This window comes from Zingiber officinale, chromosome 6A (assembly GCF_018446385.1).
Source record: "Zingiber officinale cultivar Zhangliang chromosome 6A, Zo_v1.1, whole genome shotgun sequence".
NCBI lineage: Eukaryota > Viridiplantae > Streptophyta > Magnoliopsida > Zingiberales > Zingiberaceae > Zingiber > Zingiber officinale.
Window position 1 is genome coordinate 3,860,591 of NC_055997.1, and position 25,545 is coordinate 3,886,135.

At 34.9% G+C, this 25,545-nt stretch overlaps 2 protein-coding genes across 2 annotated transcripts in view; both read left to right on the plus strand.

Moving 5' to 3' along the window:
- Positions 1-19,600, plus strand: part of LOC121995625 — a 33,834-nt gene extending 14,234 nt beyond the window's left edge. The window contains exons 4-22 of the mRNA XM_042549359.1: positions 436-555; positions 1,259-1,387; positions 1,506-1,631; positions 7,774-7,829; positions 7,942-8,041; positions 8,112-8,229; positions 10,494-10,703; positions 10,968-11,289; positions 12,561-12,654; positions 13,953-14,061; positions 14,231-14,502; positions 14,592-14,719; positions 14,890-15,124; positions 16,300-16,488; positions 16,615-16,898; positions 17,031-17,208; positions 17,320-17,562; positions 18,756-18,838; positions 19,102-19,600. Of these exons, the coding sequence (XP_042405293.1) occupies positions 436-555; positions 1,259-1,387; positions 1,506-1,631; positions 7,774-7,829; positions 7,942-8,041; positions 8,112-8,229; positions 10,494-10,703; positions 10,968-11,289; positions 12,561-12,654; positions 13,953-14,061; positions 14,231-14,502; positions 14,592-14,719; positions 14,890-15,124; positions 16,300-16,488; positions 16,615-16,898; positions 17,031-17,208; positions 17,320-17,562; positions 18,756-18,838; positions 19,102-19,249 (3,144 nt within the window). The 3' untranslated portion in view covers positions 19,250-19,600. The remainder of the gene's footprint in view (positions 1-435; positions 556-1,258; positions 1,388-1,505; positions 1,632-7,773; positions 7,830-7,941; positions 8,042-8,111; positions 8,230-10,493; positions 10,704-10,967; positions 11,290-12,560; positions 12,655-13,952; positions 14,062-14,230; positions 14,503-14,591; positions 14,720-14,889; positions 15,125-16,299; positions 16,489-16,614; positions 16,899-17,030; positions 17,209-17,319; positions 17,563-18,755; positions 18,839-19,101) is intronic.
- Positions 19,601-21,539: 1,939 nt separating this feature from the next.
- On the plus strand, positions 21,540-24,230 carry LOC121995626 (GDSL esterase/lipase APG-like). Its single transcript, XM_042549360.1, has 5 exons — positions 21,540-21,835; positions 21,950-22,080; positions 22,996-23,226; positions 23,304-23,559; positions 23,891-24,230. Exons 1-5 carry the CDS (start codon positions 21,583-21,585, stop codon positions 24,085-24,087), a joined length of 1,068 nt encoding a protein of 355 aa, XP_042405294.1. The 5' UTR covers positions 21,540-21,582; the 3' UTR covers positions 24,088-24,230.
- Positions 24,231-25,545: the final 1,315 nt, after the last annotated feature.

Consider the following 25,545-nt stretch of genomic DNA (forward strand, 5'->3'; position numbering starts at 1 on the left):
TTTTTTATTTTTTGAAATACATCAAACTTGCTTCTACTCATATGGTTGAAATAGGTAAAACGGGTAAGTTAGGTTAGAAGTGTTGTCTGCCAAAACTGTTCTGATTTTCTGGTAATTCAACTGAAGTAAACTGATGTCCCTGAAGCTATGTTTTTCAAACATTTTAAAAATGCTTTTATGCCATTTATTTGATATGGTTTTGTTAGTGGTTTATTCTTAATATGCTTGTTTTAAACGTTGGGCCTTCATAGCTGATTTTATGATATCTGTGCAGTTGGTTTGGAGGTGTTCATTTTATAGGTTGTGTAGGGTTCTTGTTTGTAAGATCACCTAGTTATGGTATTTTTTTTTTCCAAATGCTAGAATATCAACTTCATGTTTGAAAATTTATTTGCTTCCGTCAGATCAGCTTACCCTACTCTCTGTAATTACCAGGTTCAAGGGCAACTTAGTCTACTTAGTGGTGGCATATTGACCTTTGGTTTGATTCATTATCCGTTTTCTGAGTTTGAGCTTTTGGCTGAAGAACTTTTGATGAGTGACTCAGTAATTAAGGTGCTCCCGGAACAATTACTTCTTATTGTCTTTGTTATTCCTTTGCAAGTGTATTATCAGCAACTTATGTTTTTTCTGCCTCTCTTTTTCAATTCTATTGTTTGCTCATTGATGTTAGTTTGAGGCTTAGCCTCAGCACCATGATAAAGGTTGCTCCTTTTCTACTCTGTGTGACGTGTTCTTAAAATAATAGTAATGACATTTGCAATTGTGGGGGTGAAGCTGCACTATTGATCATCAAATCACTGATAGGCTTTACAATGGATGGAGCCTCATGAATGGAACCATACGTATGTTTTTTATGTCTCTGATTTCCTAATTTTAGCTGGTAACATTCAGCTGCTATACTTTAGCAATAATATGACTGAAACCTGTGATTTCTTTCTTCATGACATTTTTTTTAAAAATTTTATAAATGGTCAACCTGGATCTTAATTTTCTGTTAAGAAGAATAATCATGAATGTGATTGATAAATTTGATGATTGGCAATGATACCTTGAAGATTGTTATTCTTGATATGGATACCATTCTTTTTCATACAAATTCTCATGTCGGTGCTGCTATTCTCATCACTTTATTTTGTTTGATTGATGAATACCATCACGTTAAATGTTTAATCAATGGTTGTATCTATAATTGCTATCTAAGAGGGTAAATTTATCTTACATTCGCTATTTATCTTCTCTTCATATCTAATTTTAGGTGTTTGGTGCTCTACGTATGTCTGTTAAAATGCTCTTGATGTGGAATTCTAAAATGATTATTGCTGGTGGTGAGGATACAATAGTGGCAACGACATTGCTTGAAGCTAGTAATTTGATTGTTCTGAGGGTAAGCTAGTTCTTATTCTGGGCTAAATTTGTTCATTATCAGTTTTCAAAACAAGGTTCATTGTGGGCAAAGGATTAGTGATATGAGCCAATTTTATTCATTAACTTTGTTTTTTCAGGAATCATCTGTGATACATTCTAATGCAAATCTAGGTGTTCATGGTCAAGGTCTGCTCAATTTATCTGGACCAGGAGATATCATTGAGGCACAACGTTTGATTTTGTCGCTTTTCTACAGCATCCATGTATGTTAGCGGGTTATATGTTTATTTTCTTGCTATTGATATAATATGATTACTAGATGCAATTAATTCAGTCAATTTATAATATCAATTCTAGTACTATCGTCTGCTAAATGTCAGTATCTTTTATAGTTAAAATTTGATAGTCAAAACCTTGTTTTGCTATTGACTAATGTCATTTGGTACTTTCTTGGTGTCCATTTGTCATATTTGTCTTTCATTTGGCTGATCTGGTTTCGTATCAAACAATTATTTTTATCCCATTGTCATCTTTTACCATTCAAGCAGAAACTCTCCTGCATTGCCTGTCCAATGTGGCCATACTTAGTGTTGGCCATAAATGTTATGTAAAAGGTCATCCATGTGTAACCATGCCAATCATGTATTGGATGTCTTAAACGTACTTTTTGAATGACTTTGTTGCAAATTTTATTCTTGTTGGAAAATTTTCATTTTGCATCAACTCGAATTCTTTCATTTCAACCCTAGAGTATACAAATTATTCCAACTTACCCCCTTCTATCAGTATCAGGTAAGTCTTTAAATATCTGCATTATCTTCCATGAAGTTCTTCTTGTTCTTCACTCCCTTACTACTAGCAAATGAAATGTCATTTTGTGCCGTTCGGCATAGATGGTTTTTACCGTTCCACTGGACGGGTGAAACTGGCACCGGAGGTGTCCTCGTTTTGGATGCGTCATATAAACCCTAATTAAATTATCCTAATAAAACATATAAAAAATATATTTAAAATTAAAATAAAATTTATTAATTAATATTCTAAAAATTTATTTTTAATGTTTTAAATTTCATTTAAAAATTTTAAAAAATCTAATAATTCTGATTTATATTCTAATATATATATATATATTTTATTATTTTGTATTATTTTAAATTTCATTTAATTTTTTTTTAAAATTCTTTGAAAATTCTATTTTTTTAATTCTAAAAAAATCTAATAAATTAGATTTATATTTTGATATATTTTTTTACTATTTAAAATATATATTATTTTAATTAATAATTAATTAAATGAATAAATAGTTAATTTATATAATTATTATATATAAAATAATATCTTTATATTAATTTATATACTTATTATTATAGAATAGAGAAGGGGAGCCTTGGTGCAATGTAGAGTTGTTGCTTTGTGACCAAAAGGTCACGAGTTCAAATCCTGGAAACAGTCTCTTGCAAAAAGCAAGGTAAGAGTCGTAAGACTGTGTACAATGAATCCTTCCCCGGGACCCCGCATAGCGGGAGCTTCGTGCACCGGGCTGCCTTTTTTTTATTATTATTATAGAATAGATAGATCAATTTTAATTTTTAGTTATTGATAATTTGATATATCAATTTTTTTAAAGAAAACTATATTTAATTATTTTTTCTAACAATATTAAGTTGTTCAATAATTGAAAATTTATACAAAATCAATATACAACTTATTTTTATATACACTATAAACATATTTATCTTATAATTACTATAGATAAATAAAAAAATATTGAAACTGTATCAGCAAGTCACGATATAATTCCGAAATCGTATTGTTCCGGTCTAGGACCGAAATCTCGGCACTGGTCGAAATTTTAAACCTTGCTTACTCTACACCAAGAATTGAGCCCCTATCTCTTTTCCTCTTGCATGTGCAACCTCTTAATTTGTAGCTACATTATCTATGTAAGTAGCAGGAGAGAAGGGTCAGAATGGACTTCATTCTCTGCATCTTTCTCTTCCCAAGATCAAGGAAGTCCCATCTCAATTCAACAATTTCTGGTGGTTAACTATGCCATCTTTTGAAACTGATTGATTGACTATTATCTGTATGAATTACTTGAAAATGTTCATCATGATCACCACTTTGAAGAGGCATTAACCCGCTGCAACTCTTGGACACGGATTGCTTTTTCTACAAGAATTTCGACACTCTTTACTCCCACAATAACTGTGATGATGACTTCTTTGAAAAGCTTCATTGCTCTCACATGCTGGTCATTGACTGCATCTTATGTTGCTTGACCTCTCCACGTCCTTCCACAATGTGGCAGCATAACCTCATTGTCATCACCGTTGTGATCATTTTGGATTACAAAGAAACCAAGAACAGAGGTGTTGAGTTTCCATAGGGTTGTTATTTCTAATAGCCTGTGTGACTAGTTTGGCAATTGCAGTTGCGATGGATAACTTATAAGACAACTCTTTCTTCCAAGAGTCAAATTTGTTCAAATCATATTCACCAAGTCAACTTCTTGCTATACAAGAATTCCAAGGAACAAAAAGAGAACTTTGTTGGTCACATGGTTATGGATGCCTACAAGACTATTATAATGACGAAGGCATCAAAAGAAGAAGAAGGCAACAACTAAGTTTTGGAAGTTATGTTTATCAATTTTCTCTTGTGCAAAAAAGAGAGAAAAAAAGGTTTGCATGTTATGAACTGTTCTTTGAAACTTGGAGCAGTGGCTAAGCGAGTCAACTCTCGTACATAATTTTTTTGGGTTGAATGGACCAAAAATTTAATGTTAAAAAAATCTTCTGTTGTTTCAATTGAACCAAATTAGCTTTTGTTCCCAACTCACAAGTCGGTTGGTCTTCATTGCTTTGATCATAGACTTTAAGTGTGAATCAAATCAACAATGGGAAAGCTAAACTTAATATACTTGCTTTTTCATGTCATCTTTGTTGCATATGGAAGTATCCTAAAAATGAAAATTTCCATACTGTAACTAATCTAATAACTCTAGTAGTGCGATAACAAGTCAATGTTTGTCATAAGAATGACTTGGGCTAATGCACTTCACCACTCATGCTCTAGCAAGCCAACCTTTCTTAATTGAAAGGCTCCATTAAGAACTAAGGAGGAGAATGTGCTTCTCTACTAAACAAAGGAAAATATACATACATATTACAGCAGAGAAATCATCATGAACTTAATATGGCATCTTTCTAACAAATTTGATAACCCTTTAATAGGGCATAAGGAACTTTATGATGACTTCTATTTGTTGATGCATAACATACTGGAGGCACACTGTGTGAAGTTGATTAAGTTGATACGTAGTGACTTTGTAGAGGTGCTCTATTTCTTTACTTGATGTTCATGATCAGATTGTCCATAAACACATTTTGCCCTTCTTAACCTCAATTACCTTCCACTTTCCATAGAGTATCTAAGAGTACCCTTAATTGGAGTAATCTACACAATATACAATTTTGAAGTGATAATCCTTTGAGGTGATTAAGGTTGTCACACTTTGCTCAATGAGAGGATTCATGGATTAACTTTGTTAGGTCCAACTACCAATGCAATATATCATTTCATGTTAACGCTCAACACCTCTTGACATGCTAAAATTGAGATAATATTTTTATATTTTATCTCCATAAAAGATAATATCAAAGTCATAGCATTCTAGATGATTGCATGGCATTTCTCGACAATTATTATTTTTTGTTTATCTTTTTATATTTATTTATTTCATCCTTGCACCTCTAATTTATCACTGGCACCCTATATTGGAACTTCGGCATGATACCGAAATAATATCGTTCTAGCTAAAGATCAAAACTCTGGTACAACTCGAGACTTCAAACCTTGTCTGTCTAAGGTTATAAGACCTTTCATTAACCCACAACTACTTTTTATGGGATTAAACTATTGTTTTGCAATCTCCTCTTGTTAAGCTTTGATGTCTTGTTAAGACCTTAACTTTTCTGATACCTATAGCAAAAGTAAATTTCTATTCTACTACTAAGGGTGAAGTCAAATTTCAAAGGCAAAAAATCAAAAGGCACTCCTAATTATCAGTTTCCTCAAAAGAGCTCCTTTTTAAAAAATAGTCAAAACAACACCTCATCATGTTTCTCATCCTGATACCTTTATTTCAATGTTGCAATGGCTACACCATAGGATCTACAACTTGATTAAAAAAAATTATACATAGAGCACTTTTATATTAAAAAAACTCTTTACTAAGATGGTCAAAATTGCTTAAACTTGATCAAAATGGTCTTCAACATGGTCAAAATCACTTTAAAATTATTGTAGCTGCCACGATAATTTTAAAAGTGATTTTGAATATGTTGAAATGATTTTGAACAAGTTAAGTAATTTTGACCATGTTTGTATTTTTTTTTTAATATAAAAGTGCTCTATGTATACTTTTTTACCAAATCTAATAAGTTTATTTTAACACATTGTAACAGCTACTCTGGAGCTTCTACAACAACATTGGAATAAGATATTTTCGGGATGAGAAATATTGTGGGGTTGTATCTTGATTTTATTTTTAAAAAGGAACCCCCTTTTTACTACGTAAGGGTAATTTGATAATTAGAGGCACCCTTTTGATTTCTGCCCAAATTTTGATATGGCACTGAATTCAGACAAGTGTTAGATTGGTTCTCGTTTTCTTGTTTGTTTTTATTATTGAAACTATAATACTTTAGGAAGAACTCACATGCCATTATAAGAGGCTATTCAGTGGTTGCAACTTTCATGAAATTTGGCATCATGCTTTAATCTCACTAGGGGATTTGTCATGAAACTAAAATTAAGGATTCATAAGGGTAGATGATGGTGCTACTATTATCTTGGATTTAACTATTTTTGGCTAGTGATTGGGCCCAATCATTTAATGGATAAGTTTTCTCATTTGGGCGGGTTAGGACAATCGGTATCATTGCAAACTTAACTCTAAGCATAATGTAGTATATGTATGATGGCGGAGCTACCATTGGATATCACATTCTACCACTTAGGGATGATTCTAAGCTTTCAGTTGAATTTAGGGGATTGACAGCAACAAATTCCATATGCAAGGGAGATTGCAACACCATAATTTAGTTGCACATGCAGAGTGTTAGGCTCATGAAGGGTCTGCAAAATGAGTAGCATATGATTATCTTGTACTTAAGCATTTTGAGTTAGTCATTGAGCATAATAAAGTTTACTGGATTAGTTCTCTCGTCTAGGCAAGGGTAGGTTGTGTTATGTCACAAGAGTGTTGTGGATATTGGCAGAGCTCGATTAACATGAAAATATTTGTCCTAGTGCTTGACAACCCCAGTGCTGCATTTCAAACCAGTCGTTGAGCATAATAAAGTTAAACTTATTGGTTTTCTCATCTGTACAAGGATGGATTGTGACATATCACATGCATTTTACTTAGAGTGTGGTGGATATTGGCAAAGCTTGACTAACATGAAAATATTTGTTTTTTTTCATGATTGTTTAATCTACACAAGTTTTTGGTGCACAGCTGTATGGATTGGATTTGAGGATCGTTTGAACCTCAATAACACTAGAATGATTGCACAAGAAAACTAAAATAACCAAAGAGTAATGATATATATATAAAAAAAAGGGGTAGCCCGGTGCACGAAGCTCCCACTATGCGGGATCCCGGGGAAGGATCCATTGTACGCAGCCTTACCTTGCTTTTTGCAAGAGGCTATTTCCAGGATTTGAACCCGTGACTTTTTTGGTCACAAAGCAACAACTTTACCGTTACGCCAAAGCTCCCCTTCCAAAGAATAATGATATGCAAGTGGAAAAAGACAAGCTCAGAGATAGACACATAAATTCATGTCCCATCATTTTCACTTTTTGTACGCCTATCATTTTATGTGTCTATCCCGAGCATTTTCATGAGATTCTTTCCTTCTACATATCATTTTTCATAAGCAAAATGGGAAAATTTAAATAATTCAATTATGTTAGCTCAATGAATATTTGCTTTTTTTTTTAACACTTGTCTTTGTCAAGAGAATACTCTGATTGCTTCTGCCTTTGCCACGTAGTTTGCTTTAGTTCTGAATCTGTATGTGCAAAGATCAGTATTACTGAACATGTAATGGATATATTGAACATGTTATGCTGGATTCTAGATCATCAAATTACTGGACAAAATTTATACCTCAGCCTGTCAATATTTTAGTTACACTTAAGTTGTTGGAACATCATTTTAATTACATGTTATGATTAACTTGATTTTTTGGTCAATACTATTCTTCTTCCTATATTTTCAGCATTATCTGACGCAGTTCCTCATTTCTGCCATTTCATGTTGTTGATACAATCTTATAATCTATGATGTTTAGTTGCAATGCTTAAATCCTCAGATAGTTTCTATCCTCATAGGTTGGACCTGGATCCATTCTGCGTGGGCCATTGATAAATGCAACTACTGATGAAATGTAATTTTTTTGCTCTCTTTTTTCCTTGGATATTATCTATCTGCCTTTCTTTACTTGGATTGTGTTGTCTGACTAATTAAATTTTATTGGCTGGCTGTATATGTGAGTTTAGGACCCCAAGTCTGAATTGTGAGAAAAAAGATTGTCCCTTTGAGTTAGTTCATCCACCAGAAGACTGTAATGTCAATACTTCACTCTCGTTCACCCTCCAGGTAATGTTTTTGCATCTCTGTATCCTGTGTAGTAAGTTTCTTGAATTGCTAATATATTTTTGGCTTTCAGATTTGTCGTGTTGAAGATATTGATGTTGCTGGCCTTGTACAAGGAACTGTTGTTCATTTCCATAGAGCAAGAAGCATTGTTGTGTACCCCACAGGAAAAATTAGTGCAACTGGTTTGGGTAAGAACTGTTTTAAATCTCTGCTTCTGAAATGCTGTTTTCCCTTTTATCTTCCCAACAATTACTTGTGTTTCATTCTTTTTCTTATGTTGTTGCATAACTGTCCTTGGTTAATAATACATACTGTTTTCTCATGATAGTAATGAGTTATTATTGTCTTCCATAGTTACACTGGGTTTCTGCTGCATTTTTTTCCTTAAGATTTTCTTTGGGCAGTTTGGTCAAATTCAGTCTAGAATCTTGCAATCTTGTTCCCTTGTCAGTGTTGTCACTATGTTAGGATTTGCTCTGTCTCTTTAATTTGAACATTGGATTGAATTTTAACACCAAAATTAATATGCAGGTTGTGCTTTATCATAGTTTTGCTACAGGGTCATATATATTAAATTACATTAGGTTGATGGTTGAAAAGGATGTAACTGCTGCTTCATATTGACTGTGGTTTTGCCAGAGTCACATTTGGAGCTTGTTTGAAAATATCTGTGGTTGAGGTGATAACTGGTATGCATATGGATTTTGTGATTCTATAATGCTTGTTTCAAGCTCAGAGAGTTCTTAGTAGATAGTTGCTTGAATTAATCGGTGACTCTGTCTTAATGTTCCAAGAGATATTGTTGGATACTTATGCGAGAGGAATATTACTTGGTAACTTTTTCCCCACTTTTTTGAGCATAGGAACCATACTTTTTGTGTGCTGAGCTATGTTGGCTGGCATAGGCGGGACAACTTTAATATGGGGGAGGTGCATGACAAAATGACAGTAGAGAGGGTGAGAAGAGAGACTGATGGAGAAAGAAGGGGAGGGGCGATGAAGGAAATAGAGAGGGAGAGAAGAGACATTGAGGGAGAGGAGAGAGGAGAGGAGAGTGGAGAAGAAGTGTATCGAGCGGTGGATGGCAGTCGGCTAACAGTGGCAAGAAAGCGATGTAGATGTGCAGGAAATCTGGAGAAGATTAAGTAGAGAGAGAGAAGGAAGAGAATTAAACAATTCCTAACCTTTTAACAATACTATACACCTAATTAAATGTGATTAAACAGACCATTTTATTGATAAACTTGGTTTAAATTTAAATGTTAAAATAAATCCAAATCGAGTTCGATTTGAATATTCTTATCTTAATCACTATATCTATTGGATGGACTCTAACTCGACTTCCACCCAATCTCAAAATTTAAAATATTAGTTCAATTTAACATAATTAGTCATTTAAATAATAATTGTAATTGTAAAAAAAAAATTAATAGGATAAAATTAAATTAGTATCTAACATTTTTTAATATTTTGATTTTTGTAATGTCTGAGGGTTGTACGAGCAAGCGATGAGAAAACTAGAGTTCAACGAGATTGCCTTGAGCTTTTTCTTCTCCTTTATGGCTTCTCTCAACTTTAGTTGATTGTTAAGAAACAAAGGAGAGTACGAAATCATGCTTAAATTAGTTGGCAAAAATAAACTTCTAGTTCTTAACATATATATGTATATATATTTGATGTGAAGGAAAACTCTGGGAGATAATGCTACAGATATGAACTTAGACAATCAATAATTATTCTAGTTAAGTGATGTGAAACTATGACAAATATACATATTAAACGAGGAAAGGAAGACCAAAGAAGACTGGGTTGACAATGATAAAATAAGATAAAATTTATTTAAATATAGATAATGATAGAATAAGAGATAGAGCCCAATGACGTAGAAAGATCCATATAGCCGACCCCACCTAGTGGGATAGACTTAGTTGTTATTGTTGTTGTAGAGTTGGTCAAATTACTTGCTTATTCTGCACTCGTAGGCTGCCTAATTAAATCCTGCACTACCATTGCATTGTCCTACATGGAAGTGGCATAATTGCTGAATTAAGTACTATATGAAGTACACCCGCCAGCATTGTAAAGGGATGTTCTTCAAGTGACTTCCAGTAGAACTATCAGCCTTTCATCTTTTGTTTATTTCTTCATTCTTTTGTCTTCATAATTTGATGGAAAGCTTAAATTGCGAGGCTTCTCACTTGGGTTATTTTTCAGTTTGGAATAATTTATTATTTCTGGCTATAGATTACAAAATTGTCTTAAAATGATTATTTCTGCATCATCATATCTATAAGTGTTAACAGGGCATTCATTCACACAAATTTATATATTCTGTATTGGATCTGATGGCTTAGTTTTTTTTACCTTAACTTTTTTTGGAATTCCATAAAGTGTGGGACTTGAATACAACATGATAAATTCAGCTAGATGCATTTTTTTTGCTTATGTGCAGGCTGTAAAGGTGGTGTTGGGCGTGGAAATATATTAGAAAATGGTGTTGGTGGTGGTGGTGGGCATGGTGGAAAGGGAGGAGATGGTCATTTTAAAGATCTTGTTGTTAAGGGTGGCATTGCCTATGGAAATGCTGATTTTCCTTGTGAGCTTGGTAGTGGTAGTGGAAATGATAGTCTACCATATGCAACTTCTGGTGGTGGTATCATAGGTATGTCTTGCCTGTGATCAACTTTCGGCTTTGTTTATTGCTAGAGCATTTAGGTAAAAGAGGTCCAAAGGGAGAATGGATTTTGATTCATAGGAAAAAAATATCTACTTAGTTGTTGTCTATTCTATTATGTATGTGATCTGTGAATCAATTTCACAACATTAGTATGTGTTTATTCATGTTTTTAATTTTTTTGAAACTATCTTTGTAAAACTGCTGATATCTTGTTCTGGAATGCTGTTCTTATCATGACAACCACTTCAGTTATGGGTTCAATGGAGCATGCCCTAGTCAGCTTCTCAGTCGATGGCTCAGTTGAAGCAGATGGGGAAGATTTCAAAGAAGCTACCATCAGCACTGGCTTGTTAGATGCAGGGCCTGGTGGTGGTTCTGGTGGTACTATTCTTCTATTTCTGCACTCCTTAACCCTGGGTGATTCATCTATCCTTTCTAGTGTTGGTGGGCTTGGCAGTAGTAGTGGTGGTGGTGGAGGAGGTGGTGGAAGGATTCACTTCCATTGGTCAGATATTCCCACCGGTGATGAATATCTTCCAGTTGCAAATGTAAAGGGAGTCATAAACACAAGGTCTGAGTTAATTTCTCTAAGTAGATAAGGAAAACATTATTATCTATTATGTCGGAATTGTCAAAAGTTTAGGTCCTTACCTACTTTGAGGAAGTTTGTTACACATGTCTTAATATGTTTAGCATATATGCTTGATGCCAAAAACACAGTATCCAGTTGAACTACATACCTGTTTAGTGATCTTGGTGGCTAAGTTTATACTTCATTTCCTCATGAATTGCTGTCTATTTGTATAAACTATTGCCAATCTAAATTCTGTTTATCTTGACCATTGTCTTGATTGCCATTTTAAGATTTAAAAACTACAAGATAAACATCCCCTACTTATATAGGATTTCTAATGATTTCAATTTGATAAGATCCATCTTTTTGGTCGGATGTAGGAATCCATTTATGTTCGATGTTTATCATCATCTGAGGCCTCTTTGGATCATTAGAAGTAAACCATCTTTATATGGTATATTCAAGCGGTTAATTATAGGTTATTTGCACTTCATACATTTTTTAAAATTATTTTTAGTTTTGAAGGATAATATATAGTTGGATTATGGTTTTGTAAGTCAAAAAGGTTACTATATATATATTTTTTAAGTTTACAATTCCACAATAACTCTACAGCCAACCTAACAAATCTAATTTCAATAAATTAAAGCTGGTATTGACATTGTACTTACATTTTAAAAATGCATTTAGGAAATGAACTTTGTGCTAAAGAGCATTATGCAATTAGTTTAGTCATTGACGGTCTGTATCACTGACAATTAGTGTATGATAATGTATATCTCAAAGTTGCTTGTGCCTGTAATGTTTTGTGTATTTAGATAACACTTTTCAATCCAAGTAAAACAATAAATATATTGTTGATTTAGATTTAAATTAAATTGTTTATTTACATTTCAATCTTTATTTATTTTTAATAATGTGCAATATATTGCAATATTTTATCTTGTTAATGTTTTAAAAATAAATATTTTAATTATCAGATTTTAAAATTTTATTTTATTATTTGAGTTTATTATATTTGTAATCAAATTTTAATAATATTGCTTTGTCTGGTGTTTATCTTAGCCTATTAACTAAATTTAATATTCAAATGTTTGTTGCCTGTGCATTACTACAACAAGTGTTGTCTAATAATGCTAGCCTATCAATTGATTTCCATGAATTTCTGATTTGCTAGGATACTTTGCTATACAATTGTCATTGTACAATACTTGCAATATATGTCACATTTCCTTATTTTTCATCTGAATTTTAGCATCTTTCGACAGTGGAGGCATTAGTAGAGGCCATGGTGTCGCAGGGGAGAATGGAACACTTACTGGAAAAGCCTGCCCTAAAGGGCTTTATGGGATTTTTTGCAAGGTAACTTATTGCTTTTAATATAGTACTCTATGCCATGGTTTGAAGCCTCGTACTGTGTTGGACGTCTATTGAAACTTTCTCATCTGCTAAATTAACCAAAATTTGATATTATCAGTATCAATTACCTTTGCTGCCCCTCCGTTTGTACCATTGAATATTGTACCATGCAAATACTTGACATGCTTTTTGGCATCATTCAACAAGTGTGACAATGAATTCCAAATGTTTATTATTCTTATATCTTGTTTCTTTAAAATTCTAATTTAATTGGCTATTTATTTGTCAGCCTTATTTCTAAAACAAATTAAGTGACAGAAGATTACAGCAATACAATTTAGTTCAACTCTACAAACATTGAAGTAAAAAGTCATATTCAATTCAAATATAAAAAATTATTTAGCCTTATTAAAATTTAGAAATGTAAATGAAAAAAGGTTAAATGAATACTCTATATGGATTCATTTTGTTAAGCTTCAACACATTTTGAAATGTGGTGTGTTGGTATGGTATATAGTGCAATAAAATTTTAATTTAAAAACTATTTAATTGCTATAAGGTTATTTTTAGAATAAATAAATTAAGAGGATTAAAGGAGTAAACTTCATCTAAATTCATTTTGGCATGTTTCAATGTGTGCCAAAATGTGCCAAGTGTCAGACATAATATGGTATTGGGCTGTACTTGCTCAGCTGGGGATCAGATCTCCAATGCAGAACAATACTTTAAACCATGCTCCTATGCTATGCAACATGTTTTGATATCAGCATAGTATAATCAATAGTTGATGCTATTATGTAACTTATTGCTATGAAATTTTAATTCAACATTTCTTTAATTGCTCTGCACTTATATTTGAAAGTAAACAAGTTGAGAATCATTAATTAAAACTTATTCAAATTCATCTTGGCATGCTTAGTGTGTTGAGTGTCGATAGGAGACAACACTAAAATTGTACTACCCTGGTAGGAGACAGAAACTCTCGCATGCCATGAGACTTTGATTGCTCTATGTCATTTTGAACTTGATCATAATGCACTCCTAGTACTTTTTGCCCTTGTTCAGTAGCATGTGTGCCAACATAGTTTCTATGGCCTTGAAACTCCATTTGATGACATTTGAGAGTTCATACTTTGAGAAATGCATTTCTATATGCTTTGCTTGTTGTATTTGGGCATTCTTGTTTTGGTTCTTTGCATATTACACTGTTAGGTTGATACTTCATCATTCCATAGTACTTTATTGGTTGTAACTTTGATACCCACTCTTGAGAAATTTAAGTTTCTTTTTGAATGCTTTAGGAATGTCCGTTGGGAACGTTCAAGAACATTACTGGATCTGATAAAGCTCTATGTTATCCATGTCCTTCTAATGAACTTCCCCATCGGGCTGTATATACGAGTGTTCGAGGTATTCCCTGTAGATATCTTCGTAATTTTCTTGAACTTTACCTGATCAAATATTACCATTTATTAGCTAGCTCATTTATTTTTTCTCTTTTTTTTTTTTTGAAAAAATTGGACAGTGTAGTTAATGTTCTCACCACTCAATGAATTATTTATTGAGTCATTCTTAACAGGAGGTGTTGCTGAAGCTCCTTGCCCATACAAATGTGTTTCCGAGAGATATCATATGCCACACTGTTTCACAGCTCTTGAAGAATTGATATACACTTTTGGTGGCCCATGGCTGTTTGGTCTTCTCCTTTCTGGTCTTCTTATCTTATTAGCTCTAGTTCTAAGTGTTGCACGAATGAAATTTGTTGGTACGGATGAGTTACCAGGTCCTGCACCAACTCAACATGGGTCTCATATTGATCATTCATTCCCCTTTCTTGAATCATTGAATGAGGTTCTCAACATTTCAGTTCTCCAATTCCACATTCATTCTTTCTGTTTTCCAAGTTCGAATATTATTTTGATTCCTTTTACTGTGGATAGGTTTTGGAAACACACAGGGCTGAGGAATCTCAAAGTCATGTGCATCGAATGTTCTTCATGGGCCCAAACACTTTCAGTGAGCCTTGGCATCTTCCGCATTGTCCACCTGAACAAATTACGGAGATAGTGTGAGTTGGATGTTTGGTGTTGATATTATGTGTTACAATGTTTCTTACCTTTAATTTGGTTTGTCCATGTTTGGATATATATATTATTTCCTTTTGTTGTATTTATTTTATAAAAAACAATTATATGTCTAAATAAATTCTGAACTTAACTCTCTTTGATATTTTATTAGGTATGAGGATGCGTATAATAGATTTGTTGATGAGATAAATGCACTTGCTGCTTATCACTGGTGGGAAGGAGCTGTCCACAGCATTCTTTGTATAGTTGCCTACCCACTTGCTTGGTCTTGGCAGCAGTGGAGGAGGAGAAAGAAGTTACAGCGACTGCGGGAATTTGTTCGCTCAGAGTACGATCATGCTTGTTTGCGTTCTTGCCGATCACGCGCTCTCTATGAAGGGCTTAAGGTTTGTTATTAGAATAATTTTCGAACCATTTTCATACTTTGTCTCTCTTCAGATTTTGTCCTAATTCAAATTCAATTGGCGGACAAAGCACAGTTATGCATATATTTTATTAAAAATTTGTCTCTTTTCCTTTCAAGAAGGAAATTATAGTTTGTTGGTAACCCCCATTTGGTAGCTTCATGGATCACTTGCATAAATCAGAAGTAGAAATAGGGAATTGTGAAAAGACGTTACTCAATGTGTGTCCATGTTCTGGATAGAAGGGGGATTGAAATCTCAAGCCCTCAGTTAGTTAAGATGGTGTCGCCAGTGATGATATTGGTGTCAAAGGTGTCCCAGAGGAGATAGGATGCCGGTGTTTGAGGAGAAGGAAGAACAGAAGTAGGAGCCAGATCTGTGTTGAAGGTATGCTGAAGGAGAAGAAAGGGAAGTAGGAGTCGGATCTATGTTGGAGGTGTGTTGAACGGTGCACCAATAATGCTAGAGGAAGAGAAGGAGAAGAGGAAGAATGCCAATGTTGAGAAAGAGGAAGAAGAGTATGAGACAAGGAAGCTGACGCTGAACCTGGATTTCAATAAAGCTAGACTTTCATTTTGGGGCATAGATGAGGAGCCACGAAGGAAGCCAAGGTGTATTTTGGATTTCGTGGAAAATGCCAATGAAGGAACCACAATCGCTCACCACCAATATCAAGGATTTTGCATGTTAGTCAGTGTGCAGAATGAAAAGTTTCACCTCTCAACAGGCATGACTCGAGATTTTAAATGATGGTTCACATGCATGGTCTTAGTTCTTTCACGTTCCACCTGTTCAAACTAAAATTAGACCGTGTTTTAAGCTATGTGAATGCCAATTATTTGATAGCACTTTGTTTAGTGTCGAGTCGTTGATGATCTGGCTCACATTTGAACTCTGGCGTGAACAGCCTTGCTGTTCAGTTTGGTTTAGGAGTGCAGTAATGCCAATTTTTTTAGAACAATTTATCTACTTGTGTCCTCTGGCTGTTAAACTGGCGGATGCCACTGTTAAGTCAAACAAGTAACATAACAAATTTTGAAATCAGTAACAGTAGGTTTCATTCTCCATTCTGCTTTGCTGGTTTTAATCTTATGCTCTCCGAAAGTTCAGAATACCAAGATCACAAGTTTCTTAGATATAGATGTTTGTCTGTACAGGTGGCTGCTACCCCAGATCTGATGCTTGGTTATGTAGATTTCTTTCTTGGTGGAGATGAGAAGAGACCTGATCTTCCTCCTCGCCTCCATCAAAGATTTCCAATGTGCCTTGTTTTTGGAGGTGATGGTAGTTACATGGCTCCTTTTTCGCTTCACAGCGATAATGTTCTGACTAGCCTCATGAGTCAGGTTTTGGTTCTTCTCTTCTCTGAAAAATCTCTAAACTTATCCTTCTTTTTTTTTTTGGTTTGAAAAAAGGGCCTTATACTGATGCCCAATAAATAGATACAATGTGTTGGTCTTTTTATATTGCAGGCTGTACCACCAACAATATGGTACAGGTTAGTTGCTGGACTGAATGCACAGTTGCGCCTAGTTCGTCGTGGTCTGCTTAAAACAACTCTTATGCCTGTCCTCAGTTGGATCGAGACCCATGCTAGTCTTCCTTTGAAACAGCATGGTGTTTGCATTGATCTGACTCAGATTCAAGCTAGTACATTAGGCTATTCCCAACTTGGTTTGGTAGTTTATGCTGTGGAACGGGAAACTTCAGCAATTGATGGTGTCTTTAGAGTTTCAAAAATGGATGAACTTTCACAGTAAGTCTTTCAGAATTTATCTCTAACTATTAGTTTTTTCCTCTTGATATTGTTATTTAATATTCACCAAGACCTTGTAGTTGAGCTGAAGTTATGTCATAACCTCCAATTCATTATTGATGTGTTCTACAGTGTTCATAGGCCTAGTAGGGATAGTAAATCTAATGATATGAGGAACAAAGGGTTGTTTACACATAAAAGGATTGGCGGACTTCTAGATGGTGATAACCTTAAATTGCTTGAGGAGAAAAAGGATTTGTTCTACCCCTTCTCACTCATTTTGCACAATACTAAACCTATTGGACATCAGGTGTGTTCTTGAACTGAATTTATTTAATTTTCCTATCTTAGTCTTATAGATATATGAATAACTTGTTGACAATGATCTTGATTTTTTCCTTTATTTGTTTATTGGTTGCAGGATCTTGTTGGTTTGATTATATCGATATTGTTATTAGCAGATTTCAGCTTGGTCTTGCTTACTTTGCTTCAACTATATTCATTTTCAATGGCAGACGTTTTGTTTGTTTTGTTTGTTCTTCCCCTTGGTATACTTTCACCTTTCCCTGCTGGAATCAATGCGCTTTTTAGTCATGGACCTCGACGATCTGCAGGACTTGCTCGTGTATATGCACTATGGAACATTACATCTTTGATCAATGTCGTAAGTTGTTTATTCTCTTCATTAGTTACTCTAGACTATATTTTGTCATCTTCCTGCAAATCTATAGGGCCCTGTTTAGGTACATTTAAATGTTTCTAAATTCCATTTATACTAGAAATGAATCCAATTTTGAATCTTATATGATTTTGAATATAGTGGATATGGTCGACAAAGAAACCTTTAATAATATGGGATGAGATTGTAGTATGGTATGAAAGGTTACTTTTACAGGAGAATGCTAATGACCATGGCCTTGTATCCTTGTGCTCATTTGTCTCTATTGTCTTTTGGTTGAGGCAGCATTGGACAGTGTTGCAAGTTTGAGCTTGAATTGTCTGTTGTTGAGGATCTTTGATTTATGTGTCAATACTAGACATGGTATTAAACTGGGATGACAATGACCTAGGTACTGATATTGCTATATCAGTAACACCCAAAGACCTTTAGAATTTTGTTCTTGCATCCTTGAGTGACAGAAAGAGTTGCCAATAATACAAAATTTATTCACTTGGTTTGTTTTGTTTGATCTTAATCTAACATTTTTTTGGTCTATTCTTGGTTAGGTTAGTATTATATTTGCACAGGGTCTTAATAATTCCACTTAATTGAATGAATCAATATTGTCTGGTTTTATATTGTAGAGTAATTCTGCCTCAAGTTTTTTTTATCTCTAATGTTGGTGACGAAAATGATATTTTGATTGCACATTGGGTTCTGCCAATGATAAACATCAGTCTGTTGTGAAATGTTAATATTTTGTTTAATTAGTTCTAAGCTCGACAAAGGGTCCCTGCTACAATTTCAAGCTAGGATAGATAGAATTAGTCAGAATAAACAATCCTTTTAGGAGTGACTTTATATGGGTCAGAATCAGTCGATTGAATTGGATTATATTCAGGTTTCTTTAGCCTAGAACTGTTGGAACGTAGTATTCCTGTTGGTGTGAGACATTAACTGGAAAAATTACCATTTATGTTGATATGAAGGTATCTGGGGAAATTGCCATATTTTCTTGATAACTAATAACTTTTTTCTTTTCCTAACAGCTCAAACTTGCGCGTACTTAAATAGTGAGCTCATAATGTTGTTTTACAGTAGGCATCTTTTCATCGTTCAATGAAGATAGAAATATACTAACATTGATGCTCCTAAGCATAATGTTCATTTTTTTTCCTTGAATGCCAACTTTGCAGATTGTAGCGTTCATATGTGGGTTTGTGCATTACAAGTCATCAAGTCAAAAACATCAAAACCTGCAGCCGTGGAATCTGGGCATGTAAGAAGCTTTCCTTGCCTCTCTAAAGCAAATTGTTATCCATTATTTTCTCCATATATATATATATGAGAGAGAGAGAGGAGAGTTTTGTTATGGGCAACCCGTGTGCACTTAGTGTTATTTTTATTTTTTTAATTTTCACTTCCTTTAGCTTAAAAACACTAAACCCTATATATATATATATATATAATGGACATATTGGTTAGCTGCATACAGATGGATAAATTGAAATCTAACTCTTGTTTCTGACTGTTTACAACCAGAGAAGAGAGTGGATGGTGGTTGTTCCCAGCTGTTCTTGTTCTGTGTAAATGTGTTCAAGCGAGACTCGTGGATTGGCATGTTGCTAATTTAGAGATTCAAGATCGTTCATTGTATAGCAATAATCCAACCATTTTCTGGCAATCATGACATATTTGAGTTGGAGTTACCCAAGCTAGTAGCGAACTTGACCCTTTTTTTGGAGTCATGTGAAGGCTATAGAAGAAAACAAGTTTTTTTGTTTTTGTTTTTTTTTTCTTCTCCCTTTTTCATGTCTCTGCATCTGGCCCTATTTATCACTCATGATGCAGACTAACCCTAATGAACATTGTGCAGTTACAGTTTTCTCCTCTGTAAATATAATAGTGTACCATTCATTCTTTTGTAGGCCAATAGGTTCCAATATAAAGTTGTACTTTTGGTAGTTCGAAACTAGAAAGCTATATGTAAACTTTAGACTGCTTTATTTGGATGAAATTATCAACGACTCATTAGATTTTACATTTGTCGTTTTATTGTCAATAGTGTTGTACCCTTGTGATTGTTGGTCATGAGCTATCGAAGTATTATTACATATTCTTGTTTTTTCTTCTCTTTTTGTTGAATAATTAGTTTGGTAGATGGCAATAAAAAGGAATTGTACGGGAGTGGAAATAGAATGGAAGATGAATGATTCATTTCCTTTATTTGATTGCATAAAAGAAATGGCAATGCCATATGTGGGATGATTCATTTTATATTTTCCCTTCAATTGGATTTAAAATATCAGTTTAGTATTCTTAGTTTGCCTAATTTGCCGACATGCTTATTGCTTGGTCTGTCTAATTATCTAACATGTTCAATGTATCTGCTTCTCTATACCCAGTTCAATCTGTATGACCTGTTTGATATTCTCGGTCCGTCTGATTCTCAGTAATCCAACTTAGCTAAATTGAATCAATTCTTTCGGTTCACTAGATCACTTGACGTGTCTTGTCCACCTAATTTATCTTCCTCACATTAGTGGGTTAATGGAATAGATCATTGAAGCGACTCATTCCATTAAAAATTCATCCAAACTCAAAGTATAACTATTTCAATTCTATTCCTTCCTACCAAATACATCCTAGTAACAATACATTCCATGTTTAAGCAAAAGAGATTAATAGTTCTTTACTCGGGTGGAAATTAAAATAGGGAAGGAAAATGGATAGAAAATAGCGGATAAAACAAATTCTTCTCATTATTTACTTGGACGCAAGCAATCAGACAAACAGAAATGAGGCTGGAAAATGGGTCATAGACATTCATATCTTTGTCAAGATTCCCTTGTTCTTAGCAATCTGCATCACACTTTAAACATTCAAATGTTGCTGCTACTTCTATCAAATACACATTTACGTTCTTCTATTTTAATTTCTAAATAAGAAAACTTTTTAAACTCCAAAAGTACTTTGACGATCATAAAACTGAAAAGGGGACCATTTTAAAAAAAATTAGTAGATGGTCAAATAAATTATTCCCATTTTTCCTAATTAACCTCGTCCTTAATGGTGTGGGCCGTTCAAAGTAATTGCATTAGTTAGCAAGCCCCTCTCTATTCAAAGATACAAACATGCATGACGTGAATGCAAATGCTTCTTCAAGTCTGTTCTCCATAACCTAAACAAACAGTTCCATAACATCTAATTCCCAGTGAACAAATAAAGAGTCTCAAAAAAATAAAAAAAAATAAAAAATAAAAACAATTTGCTCTCAATGCTTGGTTCCTGACCCTTAACCAAACCCTGTCAGCCTGCCTGGCTTCTGATTTAAGACCTTCACGTGCTGTGTTGGCTAGCTACCATCTAGTTTCGTCTTCCCACAATATCTTCTAGGTTGATTTGACCTTGCATAACGTTGCTGCCAGCCCTTATCATTACTTCCCCCATTTATTGCCTTTGAGTCTTCTTCAGTAGTACTGATTCCATGCCATCTCCGGCACTGCCACCTTGGTCACTTCTCCCAGCCAGGGCCCAACTCTTTCATCTCTTAAATTGCCATGGTGACCAAACTGCAGATCGATCAATCCATCTGGATTATATTCTCATATTCATGCAGTAAAGCCCCCCAGAATAGGAGTAACCATAACTACTTGGTATTAATTCTCCGATTTGAAAGTACCAAAGTTGTCAGACATTGTGTTACTGCCTCTCTCGTCGCCGTGGAATCTACTTACTGCTGCTCCTTCTCGATCGATCGGAGGCAGTTGTTGCTGACAAACAGTGTTAGTTTACACATAAGGTCTGCACGTACGCCACACAGCCCCACACAAATGCCTCTCATTATTATGGCACACCCAACTCCTCAACCACTCCAAGTTCATCGAAGTTATGAGTCGCCATTGCAGTTGCAGAGATTAATGAAGCGAATGCAGATCGCTAACAATGCTTGCATAATATAATCCTTATTTATACCTACATTGTCAGCGTTAATTAGGAGGAGCGAGGAGCTAGGAGCTATAGATGGGAAGCGAGATGAGGATGCTGGCCGGCATTGGCTTGGTTGCCCTCTTGCTGCTTCAGCTCACCGGCGGCGGCGGCGCGCAGCCGCTGGTCCCTGCGATTTTTACCTTCGGCGACTCCTCCGTGGACGTGGGCAACAACAACTACCTCAAGACCCTCTTCAGAGCCGACTTTCCTCCCTACGGAAGGGACTTCCCTAACCATCAGGCGACAGGAAGGTTCTGCAATGGAAAACTGGCGACGGACCTCACTGGTAGGAATTAATTTTGGGCCGGCGTCGTCTACCTTGCATTATTTCTATGTATCTATTAATTAATTCTCCGGTGAAAGTACTGAATCATCGAGCGTCGCTGTACGTTAATTGCAGCTGATACGCTGGGATTCACCAGCTACGCGCCTGCTTATCTCAGTCCGCAGGCATCAGGAAGCAACCTGCTGATCGGAGCCAACTTCGCCTCTGCTGGCTCTGGTTATTCCGATGACACTTCCAATAGTGCTGTGAGTGCATGCCCCCTCCCTCTCTGCTTTCTCATTTTTACCTCACCGACGAAGCTCCCGTTAATATAGATTCTTATAAAATATCAATTATAGATATTCGGATTTCGGTTGGTTTGAAAAAAAAATTGTTCGAGTAAGTTCAATTAACTTAACAAGTTGAGCTCGAGTCTGATTTCAAGTTCAAAAATATTATCGAACCGAGCTCGAGTCTGATTTCAAACTCGAGTTTAACAGTATTTGATTCATAAATTCTCGAATATATTCATTTAGAGACTCCAGAACGTGTTTATTAAGAGATTTGTAAAAATATTCTTTAAAAGACTATATATATATATATATATATTATTATTATTAATAATTATTATAATTAATTATTTTAAATAATCTCGAATTAATCTCGTTTAATTTTTAAACTATTTTTTTTAATCGAGCTAGAGTTATTTAATTTTATGTTGAGCCGAACTCGGACTTAAGAACTAAAGTTTATATCGAAGTCATGCCAAGCCAAGCTCGAGCTTAATTAGGGATAACGAATCGTGTCCCAGCTCAAACTTGGGTCAGGATGATACTTTTAAATCACACAATAATAATTTCATTGTAAATAATTATATATCATTTAATCCCTTTGTAATCCAATATAAAGTAGGAACCCTTTACTACAAGATTGTCTCCTCTTCCATGCATACTTTGGCCACGTAACCCTAATGTAATAGTAACTTTTTTTTTTTAAAAAAAAATGAATATTAAAGGATATTTTAGTTCTTTTAAATTACTTTTCTAGCGATGATAAATAACACCCCTCTATTTTTATTCTTATTTTACGAGCTAATTTTTTTTTTAAAAAAAACAAAGTAGTTTGTAATTAAGCATCAGTTACACAATAATCCTCTATGCGTGTACACGCACGCCTTGCAGCATGCGATTCCACTGTCTCAGCAGTTGGAGTACTTCCGGGAATACCAGTCGCGGCTTCCTCAGGTGGCCGGCGGCCAGACGTCGTCCATCATCACCGAATCCCTCTACGTGGTCAGCACCGGATCCAGCGACTTCATCCAGAACTACTACGTCAACCCTCTTCTCTTCAAGACGCAGTCGCCGGCGCAGTTCTCCGCCTTCCTCGTCGGCATATACGCCAACTTCATCAGGGTCAGAATCTAATTATTCTCCGGCGACTCACATTTGCGAACCTGTTGATCGATCGATCGGTTGCTAGCTGCGTGCAGGATTTGTACCATTTAGGAGCTCGCCGGATCGGCGTGACCAACCTTCCGCCGCTGGGCTGCGTGCCGGTGTCGATCACGCTGTACGGCCATGGCAGCGGCGGGTGCATCGGTTTCCTCAACGCCGCCGCGCAGGAGTTCAACAGGCAGATCAACGCGTCGACAGAGTCGTTGACGCGGGAGTTCCCTGATCTCCGGATCTCGATCTTCGATATCTATCAGCCGTTCTATGACCTCGTCAACAGACCCGCCGACTTCGGTAACATTATTTATGTTTTGCTCCCTCACTTTCTAATATTTTGAATTGACTTCATTTTTATTATTTTATAAACTAAAAACAAGAAGACGACCTTTACGTGAAAATGAAACGGTTTCAAGAATCATAGGGGGCGAATGATAATTTCCTAAACTTTCAGGATTAGACTGATAACCGTTTGATAATTTCATATTTTAGATCTGCTCTATTTTGCATTTTACTCTTTAGAGTTTCATAAATTACAGTTTACCTTTAAGATATCAACACTGTTCAAATTGCACTATGTTAAAATTTTGTGCACATGGAATTGATTATATATAAATTGATTGACTAGGTTTCTTCGAGTCGAGGAGAGGGTGCTGCGGCACCGGAACAGTGGAGACGACGGTGTTCTTGTGCAATCCTCACTCGATCGGGACGTGCCCAAATGCGACGGGGTATGTGTTTTGGGATGCGGTGCATCCATCGGAGTCGGCCAACCAACTACTCTCCGACTCCCTCATCGGCCAAGGGATTAACCTCATTCTCTAGCCTAACAATGTGCATCGATATAATGCAAGAGCTTAAGAGCACAATAAATTAATTAAGTGTGTTAATTGTTGAAATAATTAAAGTAGCTATATAGAAGGTTGTATGTCACAATCAAGTTGCATAATTAATGCTTACTCGAATTCCGTTATAGGCGTGTGTATTTATTTGAATACATGAATAAAATGTAAAAATGCGAAGATATTTACATAGATATTATAGGAATCTTGATATAGAATTAATTTAAAAAATATCTTTATTAATTTTTCAATAAGTTGAGTGTTTATTATATTAGATGCTGTTTATCTAATTGTAATTAGTGTCTTCATTATATTTTAATAAAATAAAATATTGATGTATTTATTTAGTTATGCCAAATGTCTTTTGCTTAGTTGTAGTGGGTTAAGATCACATCACATGAATTTGTCATAAAAATTAGTTCAATAAAAATGATTTAATTAATTATATAATTATGAGTTGATTGGAGGGAAAATTGTCTTAAAATCCCCAATCATAACTTCAACTTTGCATGTAATCCTCATATCAAAAAAAAATATTTATTTTCACTCCCTAATCAAACATAATGAACACCTATTTACCTAATTGTCGCTCATATATTTTAGGTACAAAAAGTCTAAAAATGAGTATAATTTCTTTATTTTCTATTTAATTGAGCACGATTTTTTTTCCATCTCAATTGGATAGAAAATATACTAGATTCACTTTAAATGATGCTCATTTTGATGAAAAATATACTAGATTCTCTTTAAATGATGCTGAATTTAGGAGGAATTATATTAAGCGGGAAAAAAACCGTGTTCAATTTGATAGAAAATATATTCGATTCTAATTCAAAGTGTTGAATTTAAGAGGAATTATATTCATTTTTAGACTTTTTTTAACCTAACAAATATGAGGGGTAATTAGGTAATGATGTTTGTATGAGGGAGTTGAAGCAAATAAAATTTTGAATGTATGTAATGGAAATAAAGTTTTTTGGACATGGGTACTGTATGCAAAGTTGAAGTTGTAATTGAAGATTTTAAAATAATTTACTGTTGATTTTTGATTTAATGAATATGAATTATGTGTGTTGAAATCCGTTAATGGGTGCCCCCTTGGGGCGGTGTGATGGTTAAGACATGAGGTGTTGTCATATGAGGTCTTGGGGTCAAAATTCGGCTCGTCCAAGTATGCCTCCCCCATGCCTTAGCCACCTGTGATTTACCTCCTCCGTGTTGACCTAGGGACAGTATGACGAGAGCGCTAGGAGGGAACGAATCGCCTTTTGTGGCATAAATATGTTAACAGGTTGATAATGAAAATGGATCTAAAGCTATATATAAAGGATTGTGATCCCCTAGAATTACCATGATTGACTCTTCTTTTGGTTCCCCTAACCTCAAACTTGTTCTTCTTCTTCTTCTTGTTCCCCTAACCTCAAACTTCTTGTTTTATTTG